Source organism: Bos grunniens, chromosome 23 (assembly GCF_055505025.1).
Source record: "Bos grunniens cultivar Pamir isolate PY7600 chromosome 23, Bosgru_T2T1.0, whole genome shotgun sequence".
Lineage (NCBI taxonomy): Eukaryota > Metazoa > Chordata > Mammalia > Artiodactyla > Bovidae > Bos > Bos grunniens.
In genome coordinates this window covers 48,979,855-49,006,099 of record NC_141187.1, presented here as the reverse complement: position 1 = coordinate 49,006,099, position 26,245 = coordinate 48,979,855, and the positions used below count along the sequence as shown (strand labels likewise).

At 43.4% G+C, this 26,245-nt stretch overlaps 1 protein-coding gene across 5 annotated transcripts; it reads right to left on the bottom strand.

Annotated features, from left to right (window-relative positions):
- Positions 1–3,057: 3,057 nt before the first annotated feature.
- On the bottom strand, positions 3,058–18,867 carry EEF1E1 (eukaryotic translation elongation factor 1 epsilon 1). 5 transcript variants are annotated; one of them, XM_086370883.1, is made up of 5 exons: positions 18,773–18,867; positions 14,535–14,735; positions 9,662–9,757; positions 8,318–8,444; positions 3,058–4,326 (listed from the first exon to the last, which is right to left on the bottom strand). In XM_086370883.1, the coding sequence occupies exons 1-4, from the start codon at positions 18,857–18,859 to the stop codon at positions 8,355–8,357; spliced, it is 474 nt and encodes a 157-aa protein (XP_086227009.1). In that variant the 5' UTR covers positions 18,860–18,867; the 3' UTR covers positions 3,058–4,326; positions 8,318–8,354. The 5 variants fall into 5 exon arrangements, with proteins under 5 accessions (XP_086227009.1, XP_086227008.1, XP_086227012.1 ...); XM_086370882.1 differs by lacking the exon at positions 8,318–8,444; XM_086370886.1 differs by lacking the exon at positions 14,535–14,735.
- Between the last annotated feature and the right edge of the window lie 7,378 nt (positions 18,868–26,245).

Genomic DNA, 26,245 nt, shown 5'->3' with positions numbered 1-26,245 from the left:
TCACTGCAACGAGAGAAAGCCCGCATGCAGCAGTGAAGACCCAGTGCGGCCAAATACAAATTAAAAAACCAACCAGCAGTGCAATGATCTTACTGCTGAGTGTGGATGGTGATGGGATAATTTACATTAGGTCACTTTTCCTACCATCTTGGGAGAGCATCTGCCTGCCAGGGACCGACAACCACAGAGCCCACTGCTTCTGCTAAGTCGCTTCAGTCGTGTCCGACTCTGTGCGACCCCATAGACGGCAGCCCACCAGGCTCCCCCATCCCTGGGATTCTCCAGGCAAGAACACTGGAGTGGGTTGCCATTTCCTTCTCCAATGCATGAAAGTGAAAACGGAAAGTGAAGTCGCTCAGTCATGTTCAACCCTCAGCGGCCCCATGGACTGCAGCCCACCAGGCTCCTCCATCCATGGGATTTTCCAGGCAAGAGTACTGGAGTGGGGTGCCATTGCCTTCTCCACAGAGCTCCACAAATCACTTCAAACCCCAGTGCACGCAAGGATGACAGGTGACATCCTCCAATTCTGCAACTGTACGATTCCTGTTCACGCCAGCTGTGGCCTCAATGGGTGATCAGCATGTCGGTCAGTCTCAGCCTCTGCCATGGTTCCTAAATTAACATGAGATAATGTCTATGTTCAGAGAAGGCAATGGCACCCCACTCCAGTACTCTTGCCTGGAAAATCCCATGAATGGAGGAGCCTGGTGGGCTGCAGTCCATGGGGTCGCTAAGAGTCGGACACGACTGAGTGACTTCCCTTTCACTTTTCACTTTCATGCATTGGAGAAGGAAATGGCAACCCACTCCAGTGTTCTTGCCTGGAGAATCCCAGGGACGGGGGAGCCTGGGGGGCACCCATCTATGGGGCTGGATGGGGTCGGACACGACTGAAGTGACTTAGCAGCAGCAGCAATGTGTATGTTGTAAAGTGCCTGGTACAGAGCCCAGAACACAGACATGACTACAGTTATCTCATTATTTCTATTTACTTTCAGAGAATCCACAGGTTCTGTGGATGACACAATTACACACTTGCCCTCATAGAGTTTCCAATCCAATCGTCTGTAAACAAATTCCAGAAACAGTATGCAAAGCATTCTTGGAGAGGCTGGCAGCTGCTCAGCACCCCTTGAAAGTATGTGAGAGCAGACTTTCCTGCCTACTTGCTGTGACAGAGACAGCCTTGTGCCTACCCATCCCTTCTTCCCTTCCTCCTCACTGACAGAGCACAGGTTTTACTCTGGCGGGCGATGTGTGTGCTAAAGAACTACATTTCTGGCCTCCCTCCTGGTGGGGAGGAACAAAGTCGTGTAAATAGATAGATATTGCTGAACAGGGCTTCCAGGAAAGGTCCTTCAAGCGAATTGACTCAGCTGGGAGAGGAGTGTTCTTGCCCTTCCTCCTGGCTTCCTTCTCTGGATCTTAATCATGGACTTGAAGTCTGGAGCCAATCGCCAACTTGGACCATGAGGTGAACTTGAGAAAACAGAAGACTACTTGTTTTGTATGAAGAAGTAGCTGGATGCCTACCAGCAACTGTGGACTGTCTTCTTTCACATGAGAAAAAAACAATCCCTTGGTTTTTCTGCTATCCACCTGTACCTAAATGCAATTCGCACTTAAACACTTTTCTTGGTTAGCTCAAGATGTACTTAATACTACATTCTTTCAACAAACATATCCAGAATCTACTGTTATGTGCCACTCATTGTTTTTGACGGCTGCAAAAAGTACCTCTGGTGGGAGACAAGTGATCAAAAAGAGCACATTGACGTTCAGAGCCAGAATGGAGGCGGGGGAGACGGGGTGGTCAGCAGGGACCTGGTTTTCAGGACATGACAAAGTTGAATGCTGAAGAAGTTATCAAAGAAAGGGCATTTCAGGCCGAGAAGTGCCTGACGGAGATGACCAGAAGCCCAGCAGCCTAAGGGGAACTGAATGGTTTCAATTTAGACACTAAGAGCATCATTTAATCTTCACCTGGGGGAACAGGTTTTTCTTTTCTGCCACCCTCTCACTGTCCAAGATCATCCTGGCATGCAGTACGTGAGAACCTGTTTGTTTTTTGTTTGATTGCACCGTGGGGCTCGCAAGATCTTAGTTCCCTGACCAGGGATGGAACTCAAGTCCTCGGTAGTAAGGGCGTCGAGTCCTAACCAGTGGACCTCCAGGGAATTCCCTGGTGATAACCTGTTGAAGCAACGTTGAACTCTGCAATGAAGAACTGACTAGCAGATATAAGGAAGCCCAGAGGGTTAAGACTCACAAGGCACAAGTGGGAAGAGGGTCCATTCAGCAAAGAGGTGTCCTCCGCCCCTTTCCTCACAGCGGACCTACACTGAAGTAAAAGAATGAAATGCTCAGGATGGGAGGGCTGGCTAGCCCGTCTCTCCTCTATCCTGTCTGTCCTGCTTACCTCCCTGGGTCCAGGGGAGACCAGAGAAGTGTTAGGGGAAGGTGTGATTCGCAGTAGTTGATTTCAAGGTGGAAGGCTTACAGCAGACCCAGCTGCGAGAGTGGTTCGCCTGAAAAGTCAGACCGAGCAAGCCCACCTTTGTGGTTCACAAACTCCCAAGATGAACTTGAGCCCTCTAGTCTCTGAATATGCAAATACAAGTCGACAGTTTCTAATACAGAGGCTACTTTGTAAAAATTAAAAATGCTCCAAGTAGCAACGAGTTGTGAAATCCAACCCTGTATAAACTGTCTTCATCTAAGGGCTTCCCTGGTGGTTCAAGGATAAAGAATCCACCTGCCAATGCGGGAGACCCAGATTCAGTCCATGGTTGGGAAGATCCCCTGGAGATGGAAAGGGCAATCCACTTCAGTATTCTTACCTGGGAAATCCCATGGATGGGGAGCCTCTCGGGCTAGTCCATGGGGGTCACAAAAACCAACTACCCAACAACAAATTACAGTATACTCAACACTCTTGCCTATTAACTCTCTTTACTCAGGAGGGGTGGGGCTCTTATAAAGGGAAACCTTTACTGATAGCCAGGGGCTGCACGTTAAGGCTTTTTTTCCCACACACATTGTCTCCACGAATCCTCAAAGTTTAGAGTCATCTTTATTTTTACATTTTATCTTTATTTTTACATATTAAGAAAACGTGGTTACCTGATTTGCTTCAGGTCACGCATGCAGCTAGTATGTGATCAAAGCAGCACGGAGCCAAAAGGAGGTGATGGACATTTCCCAAGTCTCTGCTCTTTGCACTTGAACTTTGAATTGTCTTCTACTGAGACTCAGCCGGGGCACCAAAATCTTACATCACAATAAAGTGCTCAAAGACTCCACTTTTCCTACAGTTTGTAAATGTAAGCTCTTTAGCTCTCAATCACTGATTATTTATTGACTCAGCTGCTAAGAGTTATAAATTATATTGGTTTGTTAATAACGTGTGAGTTTTTGTTCTTTAGGGCATTGAGGCAGCCTTTCTATGTTGGTTTTTATTAATAGTTTAGAAAAATCTAGTAGTTACAGAGTCCAAAATTAGGGGGATGGTGGGAATTTCCCATCCCTTTTTAGCTGCTGCATATTCCAATACGCCCAAGGCCAACGAAAGAACCATTAACTCGAGGGACCATATTTTACCCTACTTCCCTCTCGGGCAGAGCAGCAGTTGGTTTCACGTCCATGAATACTGACTACAGGAAAGAAAGAAACAAAAAAGATTTTGCCAACCACCTTTACTGGCTCACATGAGAGACAAATCCATCTGTCTTCCCTTTTTGTCTCCTTGGTGACCATTTACCCTAGCTGTTCATAAACAAACCACCAGAAATACGCAGAAGGGGAAAATGAATTTTACAAGATGAGAGAGGTCAATAAACAATCAAATATGTCAATTACTGGAAGGACTTTTTTTTTTAAGATTAAACCACTGATTTGCAACTTTTATTAACAGAAATTTCATCTGTATCTATAAAAACCAAGATAACTGATAACTTGATTTCAACTCAAGTTTTGACAGCAGTTGAAGTTTTACATTAAAAAAACTGCAAAATGTCAACTAAAAAACAGACAAAATGCTGGGACATGAGTTTGTACTTAAATTCTACCAACTTCAACAAATAGAGAATGGGTGCATATCAGTTCACGTCAGTCCTCTGGTCCGAAACACACTTCCCACTGGACATGGGTTATTCCCTCTTCTGGGCGGGGCGCGGGTGGCTTCTACTGGGAGTTAGTATATAGTCTGTTCTTGATGAAGACAACACTAGACAGATGCTGCCTAATCCCTGGACAGTGCTGAATGTGACAAAACCAGCGCGACACGTTAAGATATTTCTCCTTCTCTTGAACTGTCAGGTCAACCTAAGTAGAGATGAAAAACACACACAACACAGACATTACATGAGTGCAACTATTAATATCACTTGAGCGGGAGACAGAAACTGGGGGGAACCCCCCACGGTGATCAAAGCCAACATATTCAGATAGGAGTGAACCATCTCAGCCACTTGGATGAGCTCTCCATTTGTTTAAGGCTTTCATGTTGCCGTCAAGACCAGACGTGCTTCTGAGCGAAATCTCAAGTTTTCAACAAATGAAAAGTCTACACTAAATCAGGATCTGGAAGACCAGAGGGGTTTTTTTTTTTTATTGAAGAGAATAGCTTCTGAGAGACTAAGATATGGTTCTTTCTCCAGTATTTTTCACAAACCTAAAATAAGGAAGGTTTATTGGCATCTAACATACTTAACTGGAGAAGGCAATGGCACCCCACTCCAGTACTCATGCCTGGAAAATCCCACGCATGGAGGAGCCTGGTGGGCTGCAGTCCATGGGGTCGCTGAGGGTTGAACATGACTGAGCGACTTCACTTTCACTTTTCACTTTCATGCATTGGAGAAGGAAATGGCAACCCACTCCAGTGTTCTTGCCTGGAGAATCCCAGGGATGGGGGAGCCTGGTGGGCTGTCTTTGGGGTCACGTAGTCGGACATGACTGAAGTGACTCAGCAGCAGCAGCAGCAGCAACATACTCAACAAGGGAATACAAGGTAAACTCACGTACATACATATCTACAAATATACATACACACACACTTCTGGATGGCTGCTGTATGTAAACGTGCAGACAACTCCGGATTTCTACTAAACTCTGGAGAAATACACAATGACTCTTTTACTGTTAAGTGATCATCGCTTAACAGAAGAAGGAAGGGCTATTTCCAGGGTGTGTGCCTCGGATGAACAACAGGCATTCTGAATTCTCTTTGCAGTAAAGCTGAACTTGATCTTCAGAGGATGTAGCAGCTCACAGCTCACAGCTCATTGGAGAAGGCAATGGTACCCCACTCCAGTACTCTTGCCTGGAAAATCCCATGGACAGAGGAGCCTGGTAGGCTGCAGTCCATGGGGTTGCTAAGAGTCGGGCACGACTGAGCAACTTCATTTTCACTTTTCACTTTCATGCACTGGAGAAGGAAATGGCAACCCACACCAGTATTCTTGCCTGGAGAATCCCAGGGACAGGGGAGCCTACTGGGCTGCCGTCTGTGGGGTCGCACAGAGTCAGACACAACTGAAGCAACTTAGCAGCAGCAGTAGCAGCAGCACCAGCTCACAGAACTGACTGTTCCTCTATAAGGAGGCCCAGAGACTTGGTTAGGGAAAGATGCAATCAACACCGTGGGTCAGACCTCCGATCACCTCACTGGGCTCAGACCCCAGTCCAGGCAACTTGAAGCCTTTTATCTGAGCCAAATTTTGGATTGGAATCGTGAAGAGGTGTCAGGCAAGAAGAGGCCAGCAGGCCAGCCACAGACCAGGTAAGACTAGTGCAGTTCCTTCTCCTGTTGTTGGTTCATTTATTTAACATATTGCAAGTCTCCATGAAACTGACTAGGAATGTTCACAAACACACAAAATCTCAGTCACCCTCTGGGACCGCAAACCCATTAGCCATCTGCTTGTCTTGTATTCCTGTGTCCACAGGCAAACACTCTCCTAAGGCACCAGCTCAGCAACACTGAAGGACAAATCACTCTGGCATTTGATAATTATTACAGAATAGAAAATATTATAAAGGGTAGACAGGTAGCGTTTTCTCAATAAATGTTTAATTGAACTCATACTTTCTTTCCTGTTTACTACCAGGCAATTTAAATAGAAATGCAGATAGAAGTCATCCGGCCTTCCTTTTTGCCTTCATGACATTAGGATACAAGTGCACTAGTATCTGGTCTGTTAACATCATCTTTGATGTCACATGTCTATCTCTGTTGGACCAGTTTACCAGCAGTGAGAGTCTCATTGCTACTGTTACATAGAACTTCACTTTCCGGTTTAAATCCTACATGCAAAGTGCTATTCATTGTTGTTTTGTTGATAGGTCGTAGTCGTGTCCGATTCTTTTGTGATTCCATGGGCTGTAGCCCGCCAAGCTCCTCTGTCCACGGGATTTCCCAGGCAAGAACACTGGAGTGGATGGCCATTTCCTTCTCCAGGGGATCTTTCCAAGCCAGGGACTGAACCCAGGTCTTCTGCATTGCAGGCAAATTATTTTCTGTCTGAGCCACCAGGGAAGCCCACTTTCACACAAACACATACATATGTACATATATGCATAAATAAAATTCAAAACCAACTTCAACAAACCTCTTTACTGATGGCTACAGCAAACAGAAGTAGCAAGTATTACTCCAACTTGATTTCATGTCAGCTGTTGATACATATGGTGAGTCCAATTTGACTGTGTACAATCTGACTAATTTCAGAACTCTTTCATTTTAAAAAGACTCTACTCAGCTGTTTTGTGAGATGTTATTGTTCAGAATGAATTAAAATGCACAAAGAAAGCATTTCCAAACAGTGAGGCTTATTTGATCTGGGTTCAAGTTGTTCACTCAAGTTTTGATGCGGGGGGAAGGGAGGTGTCTGTTTTACAATCTACCCTTCAGAGGAGCCCGTGCTGTCAGACTGGCGAGCGCCGCCACCAGGCCTGCTCCCGAAGAGGGCAGCAGCCCACACCAGCGCGCGCAGAGTCAGGGCTTCACCACCTAAAAACTGCACGCTGTCCAGCCTCCAGTGTCAGGAAGACAACAGACCCACAGCAGAAAATAATTTTTATTCCAAGAGCTTCTAAAGTTTCTTCTAACATTTCCTAATTGATTCTTTTAATTAGATGATCTATGTTAGAGAACGTAAATTTGTTCACTTTCCCTCAGGACATTTTGCTAGAATACAACCTGTTTCCAGGAAGATCACGTTACACTTAAACTTTTGGTTTTGTTACCACCACTACTCTTTCGGAAAACATACTGTAAACAGAGAAACAAACAGAAGACCTGACTCTCACCAAACTTACGTTATTTTAGAACTCTTGGGAAGGGATCCCCATCAGCTACTTTACTTATAACTGGTTTCCCACCATCCCTTTCTAGCTGAATTTTTCTTTCTTTTTTTTTAATAATGGGAAACACAATGCGATTGTTCTGGTTAACACTTCCTGCTTCTCATTGGTCTGCAAGCCAGTGTGTCTGTAGTGATGTTCAGCCTTCCTAGTGAACCATTCCTTCCTATTTACACTGGCGCTCTATAACCAGTTTGAACTGTAAGGCCAAACAGATAATATTCTTAGTCACTAATTTTCCATGAAGACATGTCAGAAACACTCTGAGCGACCCTTTTCAGATCAAAGGAAATGCTGGTCTGTGGGCTTTCCGGCAGACTCCACGCTGCGTCCGGGACACTCTTTACAGCTGGCGTTCCTGGATTGTTCGGTAGCTATTTCTTTTTTACTTCTTTCTTTCTAAAAGAATGATACCTCCACTGGTGTTCCAAACTCCAAAACAAATGTATTTCAATTGATAACAATCTTATAGTTGAGCAGCATGTAACGTTACAATGGATTTTAATAATCTCGAGTAACAGCTTGTTCATGGGGGCTGCTGTGTACCGGTGAAATCACTTCAAGAGATCAATGAGTCACTGGGCTGATCACGAATGGCCACAGTAACTGGCAGTGCAACAAAGGAGAAACAACGTAACGCTCCCCAGAGGGAATTAAGAGACCAGATCTCAGGAGTGACTGGGCCACAGCTGAAAGCGGGCTCATGCGAAACAAAACACAGCGGGATCGTTTGATGACTTGAAGGTTCCCTGCTTCATACACGGTGCTGATTGCACTGATTACGTATTAAGTATTCAATAATGTGAACAAGGAAATGAAGGAACATACGAGGGTAAAAACAAATACACAGCCAAGAAAAACAAGAAGCTATGGGATGAACTTGAGCATGGAGCTATCTGAACCTCCCATCAACCCTGCCTGAAATTAATACCCAGAAATCACTTCTCACCTGGGTAAGCTTACACCCAACTCAGCAGGGGTGTCATTCAACACCACAGGGCAACACGGTCACAGCACAGGCTCCGTCTGTGAGGCCTGTTCCTTGAGAAGGTGTTTCCTGCTCCGATGTAACCTGCCTGCGTGCACAGAGTGGAGGCTTTGGTTGTGGACTCATTTGATGAACCCAAGGGGACGGTGAAGTGATTTACATGTTATTCCACTCAATTTTGTTTCAGGAAAAATGAGCATGAGATCCTTAATCATCATATTGTAATCATATAAAGAGGATATACATCTCAAAAAAATAGAGATATAAATAAGCAGGGATCACTGAATACTGTCAATGGAAGACTAGGTTTTTGGGTTTTTTTGAAGCTTTATTTCGTTTACTCATTTCTGGCTGAGCCACATGGCTTGTGGCAGCTCAGTTTCCCCGACCAGGGACTGAACCCAGGCCACAGGAGTGAGAGCCCAGAATAGTAACCATTAGGCCACCAGGGAACTCCCAGAAGCCTCGTTTTAACAGACGGCATTGAATGAAACACTGCCAACCTGCTTGAGAACCACAGGCCCTTGTGGGCACCTAGAATCAGAGAAATAGCCTGGCAGCTGGTACATTAGGGAATGAGGACCTTGTTCACTCTGCTGGCAAAGATTTCCACACAAGCTCCCTCCTTCTGAGTATTTCCTTTCCCTACTGCATGACCTGTATAAGCCACAGTGAGAAGAAAGTGAAATAAGCACTGGTTTGCAAGAGTCACACTTCCTTATAGTCTTTTATTTTTTTAATTAGAGGGGAGAAATGCTCATCTTCTTAATGACAGCTTGTGTGTGATTTCTCTGACACAGCTCAGCATGGAGACAGGACTGAACGCGTGTATTTGGACTGACCAAGAGCTGAGGATTCAAGTTACACATCCAGCGATCTAGGCTGGATGGGGAAGAAAGTGCACAGGCTTGAAAAAAGGGTAGAAACCGAGTTACTTCAGGTAACAATGGGACCAGGGAGTAAGACTGGAGTAAGAGAGGAGGTCACACAGAAGGTGGGGTACTAAAAGCAGGAGTGGACAGGTGATGGCGAGGTCCAGGTGAGGAGGACAACCAAGTCCCAAGGGGCCACAAAGAAAAGCAAGACCGAGAACAGGAACAAAACCAGGCATGTCAAGGAACAGGAAGCTCCTCTGTGTGATGGGTCCAGGGAAGGGAGGAATATTTGCATAAGGTGCCTTATATAAAAATAACCCCTTTCATTTGATCAGGTGAAAATGCAAATTTGATTTAAATTCAAGACAAATAAAAAAAGGCATTCTGAACACTGCAGACAAAAAGAGCCAGTAACTATTTGAATACTCACAATAAAGCGATGAAGCCCATAATATAATAGGATATCTGCTAATGTGAAGTTATATCCTGTAAGGTAGACTTTATCTTCAAGATATGAATTAAGATCCTAGAAAAACAAATAACAAAATATTAATTTAAAAAACAATAAAAATAAACTTAATTATACATTTGATTTGAAACATTTAGAAAGCTATTAGAAAGCAAAACACTGAAATTTAATAAATTCAATCTTTGACAATAACAGAAATTTATTTGAAATCACAAATCATACATCAACTCATTTTAAAAAATAGGATAATTATTATTCATCTTATTTTATTTTAAATAAATAAGAAAATATTAGAAAATGATATTCACAGTGCCATCTATGGTAATTTCAAAGACTCCAACTGTTTGGGGAGATGGGGGGACATTTTATAAATCATGCTCACGTTAGATTTATTTTCTCCATTTAAATATAAAAAGCTCCTCAACAACTCCTACGTCTTAAGAGAATTAAAATGTATTGGTTTGTTAGATTTTTTAATATATGTATATTTTTAACTTCTTAATTGAGAATAAATATGTGTAACATGTTAAAATTAATCAGATTTTTATCTACCACCACAACCATTGGTAGGTGCATAATTCACTTAATGTTAAGGGCATCCACACTGTGGTGCAATCAATGTTCAAAACTTTTTCATCTCAGAAAGCTAATGCTCTGAACTTTTTAAACCAACTTCCCCTTTCTCTCATCCCCAAGGCCCTGGCAGTCACTATTCTGCTTTCTGTTTCTATGATTTTGTTCACAGCATTTTATATATGCTGTATATGAGCAGAATCATGTACTATTATTTGTCTTTCTGTGACTGGCTTATTTCACTGAGCATAATATTCTTAAGATTTATCCATGATGCAGCCTGTGTCACAATTTCCTTCTTTATTAAGGCTGATTAACATTCCCATGTAATCATTCCAGAAAAACTTCTTAAGCTGCAGAGACAGCAGTTTGTTTTCATTCTCAAATCATATGCCACATGCTTGGCACACAGTGGTTCAGTAGTCAGTAAACGTTAGCTGAATTGAATCTGAGCTCTTTGAATTTGCCCAAGCCTTCATTTAAAGATAGTAATTTTCAAAACTGTTTATGAATATGGGATTGTAAGGGGTGGTTCAGATGATGACGTTAAAAAAACATGTACACAGACAAGGAAACAAATGCATAAGAATCAAAACAAAACTGGGCAGAGAAGGTAAAACACAATGGTACATACAGGCTATCACTTAGTTCCCTAGCAATCTGGTGGGTGGAAATGTTCTTCCCTCCAAATGTCTTCATATGACACAAGTTTGATACACCATAAGAATAAAATAAATATATCTGCAATTAAGAACTATCTCTAAAAGAATCTGAAATAATAATTTAACACTGCTTTGTATAGTGTATATATTCTTAAAATATTCCATATCTATGTTTTAGTTAGGGCTTCCCTGGTGGCTCAGAATCCATCAGCAATGCGGGAGACCTGTGTTCGATCCCTGGGTTTGGAAGATCCCCTGGAGGAGGGCATGGCAACACACTCCAGTATTCTTGCCTGGAGAATCCCATGCACAGAGGAGCCGAGCCTGGCGGGCTCCAGTCCATGGGGTTTCAAAAGTCACAAAGACACAACTAAGCGACCAAGCATGGCACAGCATGGTTTTCGTTATAAAGACTCTTTTAAGGTGATACTCTTCAGTTATAAAAACTTTAAAATGGAGTTTCAAAAACTATCAAGAGTTAATATTTTTCTGATTAGTGATATAAATCAAAATTTTCAGAAATTAAATTATGATTTTTCAGAAACTGAATTCTGAAATTTAAAACACAGAATTTCACACTCAAAATATTCGTGGAAAAGAACTAAAGTATGATGTTCATTATTTTTTTTTTTTCTAAACAAGTATTTCTGATACCACTGCCAAACTATCATCAGAGTTCTATCTGATTTTTCTGTTTAACTATTATTAAACTTACTCCAGTATTCTGGCCTAGGGAATTCCATGGACTGTATAGTCTATGGGGTTGCAAGGAGTCAGACATGACTGAGGGACTTTCACTTCTTCACTTCACTTCATTGATATTCTTTATTTGGTTAGACATTCCTCTCAAAGCGCTGCCATACTGATTAATAGTGACAATTCTTTGGGAAGATCCCCTGGAGAAGGGAAAGACTACCCACACTCAATTATCCTGGCCTGGAGAATTCCATGGACTGTACAGTCTGTGCGGAGAAGGCAATGGCACCCTACTCCAGTACTCTTGCCTGGAAAATCCCATGGACGGAGGAGCCTGGTAGGCTGCAGTCCATGGGGTCACTAAGAGTCGGACACGACTGAGCAACTTCACTTTCACGCACTGGAGAAGGAAATGGCAACCCACTCCAGTGTTCTTGCCTGGAGAATCCCAGGGACGGGGGAGCCTGGTGGGCTGCCATCTATGGGGTCGCACAGAGTCGGACACAACTGAAGCGACTTAGCAGGAGCAGTACAGTCCGTGAGGTCGCAAAGTTTCTGACACAACTGAGGGACTTTCATACATCCTTCATCTGGATCCAAATGTTAGTGTATTGTAATGCCTGCTTTTTAAAAAAATAATAATTTTATTTATTTTTGGCTGTGCTGTGCGGGTTCTTCTCTAGTTACAGAGAGTGGGGGCTACTCTCTAGGTGTGGCACATGGCTCTAGGGCTTCAGCAGCTGCGGCATGTGGGCTCAGCAGCTCTGGGGCATGAGGGATCCTCCTGGGCGTGCTCAGTCGTGTCCGACTGTTTGCGACCCTGTGCACTGTAGCCCACCAGGCTCCTCTGTCCATGGGATTTTCCAGGCAACAATACTGGAGTGGGTTTCCATTTCCTACTCCAGGGATCTTCCTGGACCAGGGATCCAACCTGTCTCTCCTGCGCTGGCAGGTGGATTCTTCACCCTGAGCCACGGAGGAAGCCCAATGCCTGTTTTTTAATTACATATTACCTTGGCTCTGAGCCACTCTGGTTTTACCTTTGAAATGGAACTTTTGCAAGTAAATTAAATCCTTTTACAATATCCTTATAGCAAGATTTTTTTAAAAAGTAATAAAAACAGAAGCAGCCCAGTATAAAAACAGGCAAAGAAGATATGTAAGGAAATTTTTTTAAAAAATGATGAAAATGCTCATGTTATGAAAAAAATGCCACAGCATTAATAATGTCACACACACAAAAACAGCAAAGTAGACAGAGAGATCACTCTGGCTTTGTCATAAAACTGGGGTGGTACAGGGGGAAAAGGGTAGCGTCTCTGTCAGCAGGGGTTTTGGGGAGGAGGCCACGGTCGTCATACCCCAGCAAACTACAAGAAAACACTTTCCTGGAAGGCAAACGAGCAACACAGCCTTAGAAATGTATATAGCTTTGGTCCAACAATCTCCCTTGCAGGAGTTTAGCCTAAGGAAACAAACGGAATGCGCTAAAATATTTAGCCACAGCCTGGTAATTACATGGTACAGACTAAATGCTGACACAGCTATATGACAGAATACGGACAGGATCATCAGAGAGAATACAAGTGACTATTTATGGACTTAAAAGGGCTTCCCTGGTGGCAGAGTGGTAAAGAACCTGCTTGCCAATGCAGGAGACATGGGTTCGATCCCTGATCTGGGCAGATCCCACATGCCTTGGAGCAACTGAGCCCGTGCGCCTCCCTAGTTGAGCTTGTGCTCGAGCCTGGAAGCCGCAGCTACAGAGCCGCCGGGCCCGTGCTCCACAACCAGAGAAACGACTGCAACGAGAAGCCTGCTCACCGAAACTAGAGTGACGCCCCGCTCGACGCAACCAGAGAAAGCTGGTGCAGCAACAAATACCCAGCCCAGCCATAAAAGAATAAATAACAGTATTAAAACAACAAACAAAAACTTAAAAAAAAAGGATAGTTGATCATGATAGACCTATAAAGGCAAAAGATCTGGAATTTATTTTCTACCAGTTCTATTGATGGTATCTGTCAGGAACAGAATTTAAACCATTTCCCCCAGAATGATAAATGAAAAGCTTTCAGTACTATGAGTTCTTCTCGTACAACTTACATCACCAATTTATAATTGGCATAAAATTAGGAAACAGAAAGGATTCCTACAATGATGTGGTTGACTGGGTGATGTCTAAGGTTCCTTCAAATGTTAAGCTTTAAAAAAAAAAACTGCTTTATTTTTATATAGGTAACAAAAATAAATTTATTTAGAAACTTTCATTCTTGGTAATTCTAGAGCCATATTTGGTTTCTATTTTATAACAATAGATTCTTTAATTCTAATTTGATTTCTTTAGAAAGAAAATACAAATCCTAGAGCTTTAAGTCTCAAGGGAGGGAAATGGGAATTCTCACATCAATCGGACAGGCTTTTCTCAAACCTACAACCCCCTCAAACTCTGATTCCTTTTTTCCTTTAAGAAAGTACTTTGCTGCTTAGAGAATCAGAACTACTGACTGGGGGAAATAAGTATCAAGCAATCATATAAAAGAAAAAATCATAAAAAGCTATCATTATGGACTGTGATGAGTGCTACATAAGAAAAGCACAGGATGTTAGTAAAGAAAAGCATTTAAACAAGAAAGTGCATCTGTGTGAGAGAGGTAGTAGCCAAGGATGTGACTGAGGAAGGGTATCTGAGCTGAGGTCGGAGCTGAGGGGCGGGCAGAGTCTGTTTCAGGGAAAGGCAGCAACAAGTACAAACAGGGAAAGACAGTATCAGGTATAAAGTATCTCGAGGTAGAGGAAACAGTAGAGAGACCAAGAGCTTCAGTTACTGCATCTCAGGGCAAACAGATCCCACCTACTAATAGTTCACACACGGCAGCCCATAAACAGAAATCTCGCCATACCTTCAGGACCGTGTGGATGTCATCTTTACTGGAGTGTCCGTCCACTCGAGTTACCCTGTACTCTAACCACTGCTGAACCACGGCTTTCTCCTCTGCCGTGCTCCCCAGCAAATACTCCTTGTTGGCCTGCTTGACTAGGTGAGCTGCTATGGTAGTCAGTCCCGTTAGACTCGGACCATTGTTTGTCTGAAGAACTGGAATCTTAAACAGAAAGAAAAAAAAAAATCTCAAAATACCATCACAACTGATAAGTTCTAAATCCTAAACTTTTTCTTTTTTTAAAATACTCTTAACTTATTAAATAGGCTTCTCTGGTGGCTCATTGGTAAAAAATCCACCTGACAATGCAGGAGACACAGGTTTGATCCCTAGGTCTAGAAGATTCCCTGAAGAAGGAAATAGCAACCCACTCCAGTATTCTTGCCTGGAAAACCCCATGAACAGAGAAGCCTGGTGGGCTAGAGTCCCATGGGGTCGCAAAGAATTGGACTCAACTGAGCAAGTAAGCATGCATGCATGTAGATATTAAACTATATACAAATCAAAGTCAGGAAAATAAGTTATATTAGTTTACATTTGATAATAGTTGCTTGATGTCATGAAACTGGTGGTAACATTGCAAAAATAGAGCAATGATATTTCTACCTAATTTATAACTACATATGTACAAAAATAGAAAATGGAAATCCTAATAATACCGCATTAATTTCAATCAAGATTACCCACACCCTATTTAGCAAGGTGAACGAATGTGCTTAAATAAACCCAATTTTGTAATAACAAAAACAAGAAATAATTGTAGTGAACACTGAATTCGTGCTGATACAGCTAGAACCACCAAATGAGTTGTAGCCTGGTTTAAGTGACATGTGATCTAATATGAGTAGTTACCTCATTAACTAATTAGTTAACTCATTATATGGTATGGACTGTGATGGTGATTTTGCTGCCATGGATTGCATATTCATCAATTCTGGGGTAACTTTGAATGAGTACACTCATAATAAAAGTCTATAATAAAGTCAGGGCTTCAGGTAATCATCTGAAAAACAATTCTACTTTTTAAAGTTTTCCTGATTATAACAGCAATACAAAGGATCAGATTGTAAGAAACTGCTAATTAATTTAAAAGTTTTTGATGCAAAACTAGGCAAAGTATTGAGAAATGTAAAAGAAAATGGGAAGTATCACAAATAGGGAAACTAACCAATCATAAAGAACAAGTAAACAATCCAAACGACTTCAGGAAACCGCAAGGGAACATTTTCAGAAGACGGCTGCTCTTTCCTGCTCTTTCCAGTCCCCTGAACTCAGAGAGTGACTTACTCTATACAGGGACCTTTCACACTTGAACCTGGGTCAACAGGACCATGTGACGGATATGGGAAGATTAACGTTTTATGGATACAGATTCAAAGGTTACCTCCTAAACAATAAAGGAAGTAACCAGAGGCCTTCTAGCTTTCCCCTTCCTCACCACTATTTCCATGCACTAGCTAGCTCCCTGAACTCTCACTTTTGCCTTTACCCTTAAGCGAAACCGTCACTTCGTAGATCACCAATAATCTCCTTTAAAAATGCATTAAAAAGTAAACATATGAAGCTTGCTGAGGGTGTTGCCAGTGTTCCATCCCCTGACTGTGACGGTGTGCACTTTATGGCGGTGGTTTAGTCACTGAGTCGTGTCTGACTCTTGTGACCCCGTGGACTGCAGCCTGCAAGGCTCCTCTGTCCATGGGATTCTCCAGGCAAGAATACTGGAGTGAGTTGTCATTTCCTTCTCCAGTACTTTATGGTAGGTAAAGAGACTGTGCTTCCAGTGTGGGAGGGAGGCAGGGAAGGAAGAAAGAGGAAAAAAGAGAAAGAGGGAGAGGGCGGGAGGGAGGAAGGAAGGAAGAAACAGAGAGGAGAGAAAGAAAGGGGAAAGAAAAGAACTCACGATTGCTGAGTGTGGGAGGAAAAGGACAATTCTAAAGAGAACTATTTGTAAAAATAAATTATCCACAACCGCATCACAGGAAGTCAAAAAATTCCTGGTTACTTTCTCATCTAATCGCTACACCTTCTAAGATGTAAGAGGCAAGTAACTGCATCCTCAGTTCACAGATGAAGAACCAAGGTCACCAGGTAGGTTTGTGATGTGGGAGTCAGGATTTCAATAAAGTACAACTGGCTGCAAAGTTCATTTTCTTTCGTTCACACAGTCTAAGCAGACAAACTTATGCATTTGCAATCATGGGACATGTACTATTTCACATTCATCTTAAGGTTCCATGATCTTCAAAGTAATCACTTCCAATAGCTACATAAATAATATCTCAATGTGCTGATGTACTATAACTTAACAATGGTTCTCCCAGAGTTGCATTTCTGGATTGTTTTGAAGTTTTAATTATTATTGATATTATTGCAGAGAACGCCTTACTGCTGGCTAACTGCTGTCAGTTGTCTTCCCCCCAAAAAATGAATGAATCTTATCGTAGGTCATCATCCCTTTCCCCAAACACATCAACAGAAAACTTCAACAGCTGCCCTCTGCTTAAAAAAAAAAGAAAAAGAAAAAAGTTTAAAATAAGAAACCACACCTTGAACTCCACAACCCTCACAACTGGGACTCCAACTATAATTCTGGGTTTACCTTGTATTGCATCATCCATCACATTGCTCTACTTGTTACCTCAAATTACCCAATCTTACATAATTTATTAGTTTTATACACTTTAAACACCAACTTTTCATGAAGTTTCCAAACTCATTTTTATAGTCAGAATTAACTTTCTCTTTCACACTCATCAATAGCGCTTTCCTGCACTCAGTAACTATTCTGTTCTGCTTAAAAAGAGCCCCCATGACTTTTTCTCATGCTGGATGGTAAACTCCCTGAAGGCAGGATTCATGTTTGGCAAACGTGTGGGGGAAAAAAAACAAACAAACAAACCAAATAAGAGAGAAGCAGCAGCAGAAGAGGAATCAGCTGGAGGCCGGAGAAAAAGGAAAAAGCGGGTCTCTCTGGCTCCAGTCAGTGGGCTGGTCTTCTGCAAGTCACACATCTTTTCATGTGTGTGTCTGTGTGTGTGTTCAGCTGTGTCCAACTCTGTGTGTTTGTGGATTCAGCTATGTCCGACCCTGTGTGAGTGTGTTCAGCTGTGTGCGATTCTCCGCTATCCCACGGACTGTAGCCTGCCAGGCTTTTCTGTTCACAGATTTTTCCAGGAAAGAAGTAGGTTGCCATTTCCTATCCCAGGGGATCTTCCCTACCCAGGGATCCAACCGGAGTCTCCTGCATTAGCAGGCGGGTTCTTTACCACTGAGTCACCTGGGAAACCCTTTCTAGACTTCAGTCTAACTTGTAAAAACTACAACAGGACTGATTCGGAGATGAAGCAGTCTTCAGTTCTTCCGAAGAAGTTAGAAGAAGGGAAAAAAAGGAGAACCGAAGAAGTCAGAAGAAAAAAAAAAGTTCATCTAGAAAAAAATCCCCAAGGGGCAAAAACCTTATATAATCCAAAGTTGTTTTCCTATAGTCCCCTCCTCTAACACAGTCATTCCTCCTGCGCAACCACTTCGCTTTATAAAACACAGAAGCCCTTCAAAGCCCTTAGAAATCTGAGTTCCTATGCCTCACTAGGTCCAGACCGCGGAACTTCCCCCCAGATCTCAGCACGTTGAACAAGGAACTTGATCAGACTTTAGAACAGGACTCCACTAAGGGATCTTGCGGCCGTCCACGCCGCAACGCAGCACTTTTCAGTACTGTAACCAAAATAGCTGCGATGTGTGTCCACTCAGCTGAAAACGAAGCCTCCGGAGGGGACGGGAGGGGCACGGCCGCCTCGACCACCGCCGTACCCCCCGGCCTGGCACGGTGGACCCCGCACCCCGTTTGCTCTGAGGTCGATGCGGAATTCTGAATGAAAGGTACTGTTGACAGTAAATGCTGTCACTGAACGCACACGAGGGGCCTCCAGCCTGCTCTACCTGAGGGCTCTCTGAGGACCCCCTCGCTTTCCCAGAGCGCGATGATGACAGTTTGGCAGGAGGGAAAGTTCGGAGCGAGCGGAGCAGTTTCCTCCCGCTCCCTTAACTCCCTCCGGGAGCCAGGGCCGCAGAAGACTGGGAGCGCAGACACGTGAGAAGCCGGGCAGCATCCTCGCTCCGCAGCCTCCCCCGCCCGGCCCGGCCCTACCCGGCCGCGCTCCCGTCCCCCTCTCCCGCTCCGCGCCCCCTCCGCTTCTCACCTGGCGCTCGCCCTGAGCGCTGTACTTGTTCCCTTTACTCAGCCCCAGAGACTTCTCCAGCAGCGTCAGCTCCGCGGCCGCCGCCATCTTCCGGCAGAGCTCCCGGCAAGGATCTCCTGCATTGGCTGAGAGGGACGTCCCGCTCCCTCAAACGTCACCGGCTATTGGCTGAACTCAGGGGGCGTGCCAACACGCAGGAGGCGGGGTTAATGAGGGCGGGGGCGAAGGCGGGGTGTGTGACAGGTGGAGAGAGGCTGGCCAGCCTCAGAGAAGCAACCGGGGTACCAGCAGAATTCTGAATTTAAAGATTATTTAGAGAGCGCTGGATACGTTAGTGTCCAGTAATTTGCGTAGCCCAAGAAAGTCAGCCTTTACTTGTTTTAATGATCTTTACTTACAATACCTCTAAGATGTAATGCTGCTAAGTCGCTTCAGTCGTGTCTGACTCTGTGCGACCCCATGGACTGCAGCCTACCAGGCTTCTCCGTCCATGGGATTCTCCAGGCAAGAACACTGGAGTGGGTTGCCATTTCCTTCTCCAATGCATGAAGGTGAAAAGGGAAAGTGAAGTCGCTCAGTCGTGTCTGACTCTTAGCGACCCCATGGACTGCAGCCTACCAGGCTCCTCCATCCATGGGATTTTCCGGGCAACAGTACTGGAGTGGGGTGCCATTGCCTTCTCCATAAGATGTAATAGTGATGCAATTTATGTATATGTATATTTATGTGTATTATGTACATTTATGGTTTCCCAGGTGGCCCTAGTGGTAAAGAATCCACCTGCCAGTGCAGGAGATGCAAGAGACCTGGGTTGGATGCCTGGGTGGGGACGATCCCCTGGGGGAGGAAGTGGTAACCCACTCCAATATTCTTGCCTGAGAAATCCAACGGACAGTTCGGTTCAGTTGTTCAGTTGTGTCCTACTCTTTGTGACACCATGGACTGCAACATGCCAGGCTTCCCTGTCCATCACCAACTCCCGAAGTTTAATCAAACTCTCATGTCCATCGAGTAGGTGATGCCATCCAACCATCTCATCCTCTGTCATCCCCTTCTCCTCCTGCCTTCAATCTTTCCCAGCATCAGGGTCTTTTCCAGTGGGTCAGTTCTTCGCATCAGGTAGCTAAAGTATTGGAGTTTCAGCTTCAGTATCTGTCCTTCCAGTGAGTACTCAGGACTTATTTCCTTTAGGATTGACTGGTTGGATCTCCTTGCAGTCCAAGGGACTCTTAAGAGTTTTCTCCAACAGCACAGTTCAAAAGCATCAATTCTTTGGTGCTCAGCTTTCTTTATAGTCCAACTCTCACATCCATACATGACTACTAGAAAAACCATAGCTTTGACTAGATGGACCTTGGTTGACAAAGTAATGTCTCTGCTTTTTAATATACTGTCTAGGTTGATGATAGCTTTTCTTCCAAGGAGTAAGCGTCTTTTAATTTCATGGGTTCTGTCCTGGAAAGCTACAGAGTCCGTGGGGCCCAAGAGTTGGACACCACTGAGTGACTGAGCACAGCGTGCACGTGTATATTTATGTTTAACTTATGTGTATGTATTCAGTGGTGATAAAATTTATGAAGCTTTGGTATATAAATAAACAATGCACATAACCTACTCTTCCTAAGTTGCTATAGTCTTACATCTTCAAAGTAGAAAATGGGGTAGTATATGTTGAATCTCAAATATTTCCAAAATATTACTGAAGATAATTTCCACACTATCGAATGAATAAACAATGTGTATAGTAGTCTGAGAGAAGTGGAAAAGAGCTACAAGATAGTTGATCACTAAGTCAGAAATACAGAAGTCTAGTGGGGAATGCTATCACTGTGTGACACCCTCCCTACCCTAAAATATTTAATGAGTTAATTCTGGCAGCAGAGATAAAGGTAAGGAAAAGAAAATTTGGCCAAAAAGACAGAAAAAAAAGACAAAGGAAATTCCAGTAAGTGGATTATTCGGCATTAATTATCCTTATTTTCCTTATATAGAGACTTGAATGACTATTTCTCTACTTCCAAAAAGGCCAGTCCTCTGATAAAATTCACTCATGTATTCTTCAGTGTTTAAGTATACTGCTTGTAATGAAAGATTTAAAACATTTCTACAATTATCTAATTCCAATGGGTGCTATAGTTAAAATAAGACTAGATCTAAATCACCTAATCTAAGATTTGAGGGCCTTCTCTGGTGGTCCAGTGATTAAGACTCTGCTCTCTCAATGTAGGGGACCTGGGTTTGATTCCTGGTCAGGGAACTAGACCCCACATGCTGCAACTAAAGATCTTGAATGCCTCAAGGAAGACCTGGAGCAATCAAGTAAATGAACATATTTTTAAAAGGTTTGATTTGAATTCTAGTATGAAGTATCAGGGGCTTCCCAGGTGGTGCTAGTGATGAAGAAGCTGCCTGCCAATGCAGGAGACATAAGAGATGTGGGCTCACTCCCTGGGTCAGAAAGATTCCTTGGAGGAGGGCACAAAACCACTCCAGTATTCTTGCCTGGATAATCCCATGGGCAGAGGAGCCTGGCAGGCTACAGTCCATGGGGTCACCAAGAGTCAGACACGACTGAAATGACTTAGTGTGTGCTTGCACACACACACACACACACGCACACAGGGTATCAGAAAGGACAGCACCCAAATAAGGAGTAGATTGGATACATGGGTGAAATATCCCTTTGTAATATATGCACTCTGATTTGAAATATTATAGATAGATTTTGTACTTTAAAAGAAAGCTGTTTGTTTTAGAGGAGTTATAAGTTTATTTCTTCCCTTCAAATTCTGAAGAATTTTAACCTCGAATTTCCTTTTCTTCACTGGTAGTCTTCCTTTTGTTGTGAATGTGCGTAACTGGGGAATAAAATTGGTTGACCAAGGCAGTGGTTCTAAGATGGAACAGAGAGCAGGTGGTGCCACATTTAAACCAGATTTCAGGAGTCAGAGATGCTGGTTTCTCATTAGCATGAACCAGTTGTGTCGCTCCGGGAAGGCAAGTAACCTTACTGGGACTCAGTTTCCCCAAGTATAATACAAAGGCCTAGATATCCTCTCTGGTTTCTTTTGGTGCTGACGTCCAGTTTTTCAATGTTTCAAGAATTTTGCCTTAAAGTGAACATGTATTTTTGTGCCACTATAATTTTGTCATTGTAATTTTGTAATGTGACTGAGCTCTAATGCGGTTTTGTACTGTTGCCTGGAAGGGCCGTTTGTCGGGGCTGACTGTGGTATATAAACAAAATGTTTGCTTGTTTGAACGTATTTGGGGGCTGGCCATGGAAGAGGGGTGTCTGATGTTCCTCTCATACTTTCTCACCTTAATACCAACAGATGTGGGATCTAGTTTCCTGACCATGAATTGAACCGAGCCCCCTATATTGGGAGTGCAGAATCTTAACTACTAGACCACAAAGGAAGTCCCAGAAGTTTCTCTATATAAAAGCGTTCCAACTATGCCCAAGGAGCCGTGGCTGCGCAGGCACAGGAGGGCCTAGAGGAGCTATCCCATGTTGAAGGTCAGGAAGGGCGGTGGTGAGGAGATACCCCTCATTCAAGGTAAGGAGCAGCGGCTGCGCTTTGCTGGAACAGCCATGAAGAGATACCCCACGCCCAAGGTAAGAGAAACCCAAGTAAGACGGTAGGTGTTGCAAGAGGGCATCAGAGGGCAGACACACTGAAACCATACTCACAGAAAACTAGTCAATCTAATCACACTAGGACCACAGCCTTGTCTAACTCAATTAAACTAAACCATACCCGTGGGGCAACCCAAGATGGGCGGGTCATGGTGGAGAGATCTGACAGAATGTGGTCCACTGGAGAAGGGAATGGCGAACCACTTCAGTATTCTTGCCTTGAGAACCCCATGAACAGTATGAAAAGGCAAAATGATAGGATACTGAAAGAGGAACTCCCCAGGTCAGTAGGTGCCCAATATGCTACTGGAGATCAGTGGAGAAATAACTCCAGAAAGAATGAAGGGATGGAGCAAAAGCAAAAACAATACCCAGTTGTGGATGTGACTGGTGACAGAAGCAAGGTCCGATGCTGTAAAGAGCAATATTGCATAGGAACCTGGAATGTCAGGTCCATGAATCAAGGCAAATTGGAAGTGCTCAAACAAGAGATGGCAAGAGTGAATGTTGACATTCTAGGAATCAGCAAACTGAAATGGACTGGAATGGGTGAATTTAACTCAGATGACCATTATATCTACTACTGCGGGCAGGAATCCCTCAGAAGAAATGGAGTAGCCATCATGGTCAACAAAAGAGTCCGAAATGCAGTACTTGGATGCAATTTCAAAAACGACAGAATGATCTCTGTTCGTTTCCAAGGCAAACCATTCAATATCACAGTAATCCAAGTCTATGTCCCAACCAGTAACGCTGAAGAAGCTGAAGTTGAACGGTTCTATGAAGACCTACAAGACCTTTTAGAACTAACACCCAAAAAAGATGTCCTTTTCATTATAGGGGACTGGAATGCAAAAGTAGGAAGTCAAGAAACACCTGGAGTAACAGGCAAATTTGGCCTTGGAATACAGAATGAAGCAGGGCAAAGACTAGTAGAGTTTTGCCAAGAAAATGCACTGGTCATAACAAACACCCTCTTCCAACAACACAAGAGAAGATTCTACACATGGACATCACCAGATGGTCAACACCGAAATCAGATTGATTATATTCTTTGCAGCCAAAGATGGAGAAGCTCTATACAGTCAGCAAAAACAAGACCAGGAGCTGACTGTGGCTCAGATCATGAACTCCTTATTGCCAAATTCAGACTTAAATTGAAGAAAGTAGGGAAAACCACTAGACCATTCCGGTATGACCTAAATTAAATCCCTTATGATTATACAGTGGAAGTGAGAAATAGATTTAAGGGCCTAGATCTGATAGATAGAGTGCCTGATGAACTATGGAATGAGGTTTGTGACATTGTACAGGAGACAGGGATCAAGACCATTCCCATGGAAGAGAAATGCAAAAAAGCAAAATGGCTGTCTGTGGAGGCCTTACAAATAGCTGTGAAAAGAAGAGAAGCGAAAAGCAAAGGAGAAAAGGAAAGATATAAGCATCTGAATGCAGAGTTCCAAAGAATAGCAAGAAGAGATAAGAAAGCCTTCCTCAGCGATCAATGCAAAGAAATGGAGGAAAACAACAGAATGGGAAAGACTAGAGATCTCTTCAAGAAAATACCAAGGGATTTTCTCTAAATACTTAGAGATACCAAGGGAACATTTCATGCAAAGATGGGCTCGATATAGGACAGAAATGGTATGGACCTAACAGAAGCAGAAGATATTAAGAAGAGATGGCAAGAATACACAGAAGAACTGTACAAAAAAGATCTTCATGACCCATATAATCACGATGGTGTGATCACTGACCCAGAGCCAGACATCCTGGAATGTGAAGTCAAGTGGGCCTTAGAAAGCATCACTATGAACCAAGCTAGTGGAGGTGATGGAATTCCAGTTGAGCTATTTCAAATCCTGAAAGATGATGCTGTGAAAGTGCTGCACTCAATATGCCAACAAATTTGGAAAACTCAGCAGTGGCCACAGGACTGGAAAAGATCAGTTTTCATTCCAATCCCAAAGAAAGGCAATGCCAAAGAATGCTCATACTACTGCACAATTGCACTTATCTCACATGCTAGTAAAGTAATGCTCAAAATTCTCCAAGCCAGGCTTCAGCAATATGTGAACCGTGAACTTCCTGATGTTCAAGCTGGTTTTAGAAAAGGCAGAGGAACCAGAGATCAAATTGCCAATATCTGCTGGATCGTGGAAAAAGCAAGAGTTCCAGAAAAACATCTATTTCTGCTTCATTGACTATGCCAAAGCCTTTGACTGTGTGGATCACAATAAACTGTGGAAAATTCTGAAAGAGATGGGAATACCAGACCACCTGATCTGCCTCTTGAGAAATTTGTATGCAGGTCAGGAAGCAACAGTTAGAACTGGACATGGGACAACAGACTGGTTCCAAATAGGAAAAGGAGTACGTCAAGGCTGTATATTGTCACCCTGCTTATTTAACTTCTATGCAGAGTACATCATGAAAAATGCTGGACTGGAAGAAGCATAAGCTGGAATCAAGATTGCCAGGAGAAATATCAATAACCTCAGATATGCAGATGATACCACCCTTATGGCAGAAAATGAAGAGGAACACAAAAGCCTCCTGATGAAAGTGAAAGAGGAGAGTGAAAAAGTTGGCTTGAAGCTCAACATTCAGAAAACTAAGATCATGGCATCCAGTCCCATCACTTCATGAGAAATAGATGGGGAAACAGCGTTAGACTTTATTTTTCTGGGCTCCAAAATCACTGTGGATGGTGACTGCAGCCATGAAATTAAAAGACGCTTATTCCTTGGAAGGAAAGTTATGACCAACCTAGATAGCATATTCAAAAGCAGAGACATTGCCAACAAAGGTCCGGCTAGTCAAGGCTATGGTTTTTCCAGTGGTCATGTATGGATGTGAGAGTTGGACTGTGAAGAAGGCTGAGTGCCGAAGAATTGATGCTTTTGAACTGTGGTGTTGGAGAAGACTCTTGAGAGTCCCTTGGACTGCAAGGAAATCCAACCAGTCCATTCTGAAGGAGATCAGCCCTGGGGTTTCTTTGGAAAGAATGATGCTAAAGCTGAAACTCCAGTACTTTGGCCACCTCATGCGAAGAGTTGACTCATTGGAAAAGATTCTGATGCTAGGAGGGATTGGGGGCAGGAGGAGAAGGGGACGACAGAGGATGAGATGGCTGGATGGCATCACTGACTCGATGGACGTGAGTCTGGGTGAACTCTGGGAGTTGGTGATGGACAGGGAGGCCTGGCGTGCTGCGATTCATGGGGTCGCAAAGAGTCGGACACGACTAAGCGACTCAACTGAACTGAACTGAGCTAATAAATGAAGATAAAACAACAGAATATCATTGTTTTGCATCAGTTCAGTTCAGTCACTCAGTCATGTCAGACTCTTTTCGACCCCATGGACTGCAACACGCCAGGCTTCCCTGTCCATCACCAACTCCTAGAGTTTACTTAAACTCATGTCCATCACATCAGTGATGCCATCCAACCATCTCATCCTCTGTCGTTCCCTTCTCCTCCCACCTTTAATCTTTCCCAGCATCAGGGTCTTTTCCAAGGAGTCAGTTCTTTGCATCAGGTCGTCAAAGTATCAGAGTTTCAACTTCAGTATCTGTCCTTCCAATGAATATTCAGGACTGACTTCCCTTAAGATGGACTGGTTGGATCTCCTTGCAGTCCAAGGGACTCTCAAGAGTCTTCTCCAACACCACAGTTCAAAAGCATCAATTCTTTGGCGCTCAGCTTTCTTTGTAGTCCAACTCTCACGTCCATACATGACTACTGGAAAAAACCATAGCTTTGGCTAGATTGATCTTTGTTGGCAAAGTAATGTCTCTGCTTTTTAATATGCTGTCTAGGTTGGTCATA

What these genes read in the sequence shown, in the direction of transcription:
- EEF1E1 (XM_086370882.1), bottom strand. Translation starts at nt 18,859, where the DNA reads ATGGCGGCGGCCGCGGAGCTGACGCTGCTGGAGAAGTCTCTGGGGCTG. An exon ending in GCGCTCAGGGCGAGCGCCAG is followed by an intron (nt 14,736 to 18,772) that starts GTGAGAAGCGGA and finishes TTTCTGTTTAAG; the next exon opens with ATTCCAGTTCTTCAGACAAA. An exon ending in ATGGGCTTCATCGCTTTATT is followed by an intron (nt 4,327 to 9,661) that starts GTGAGTATTCAA and finishes ATCTCTACTTAG; the next exon opens with GTTGACCTGACAGTTCAAGA.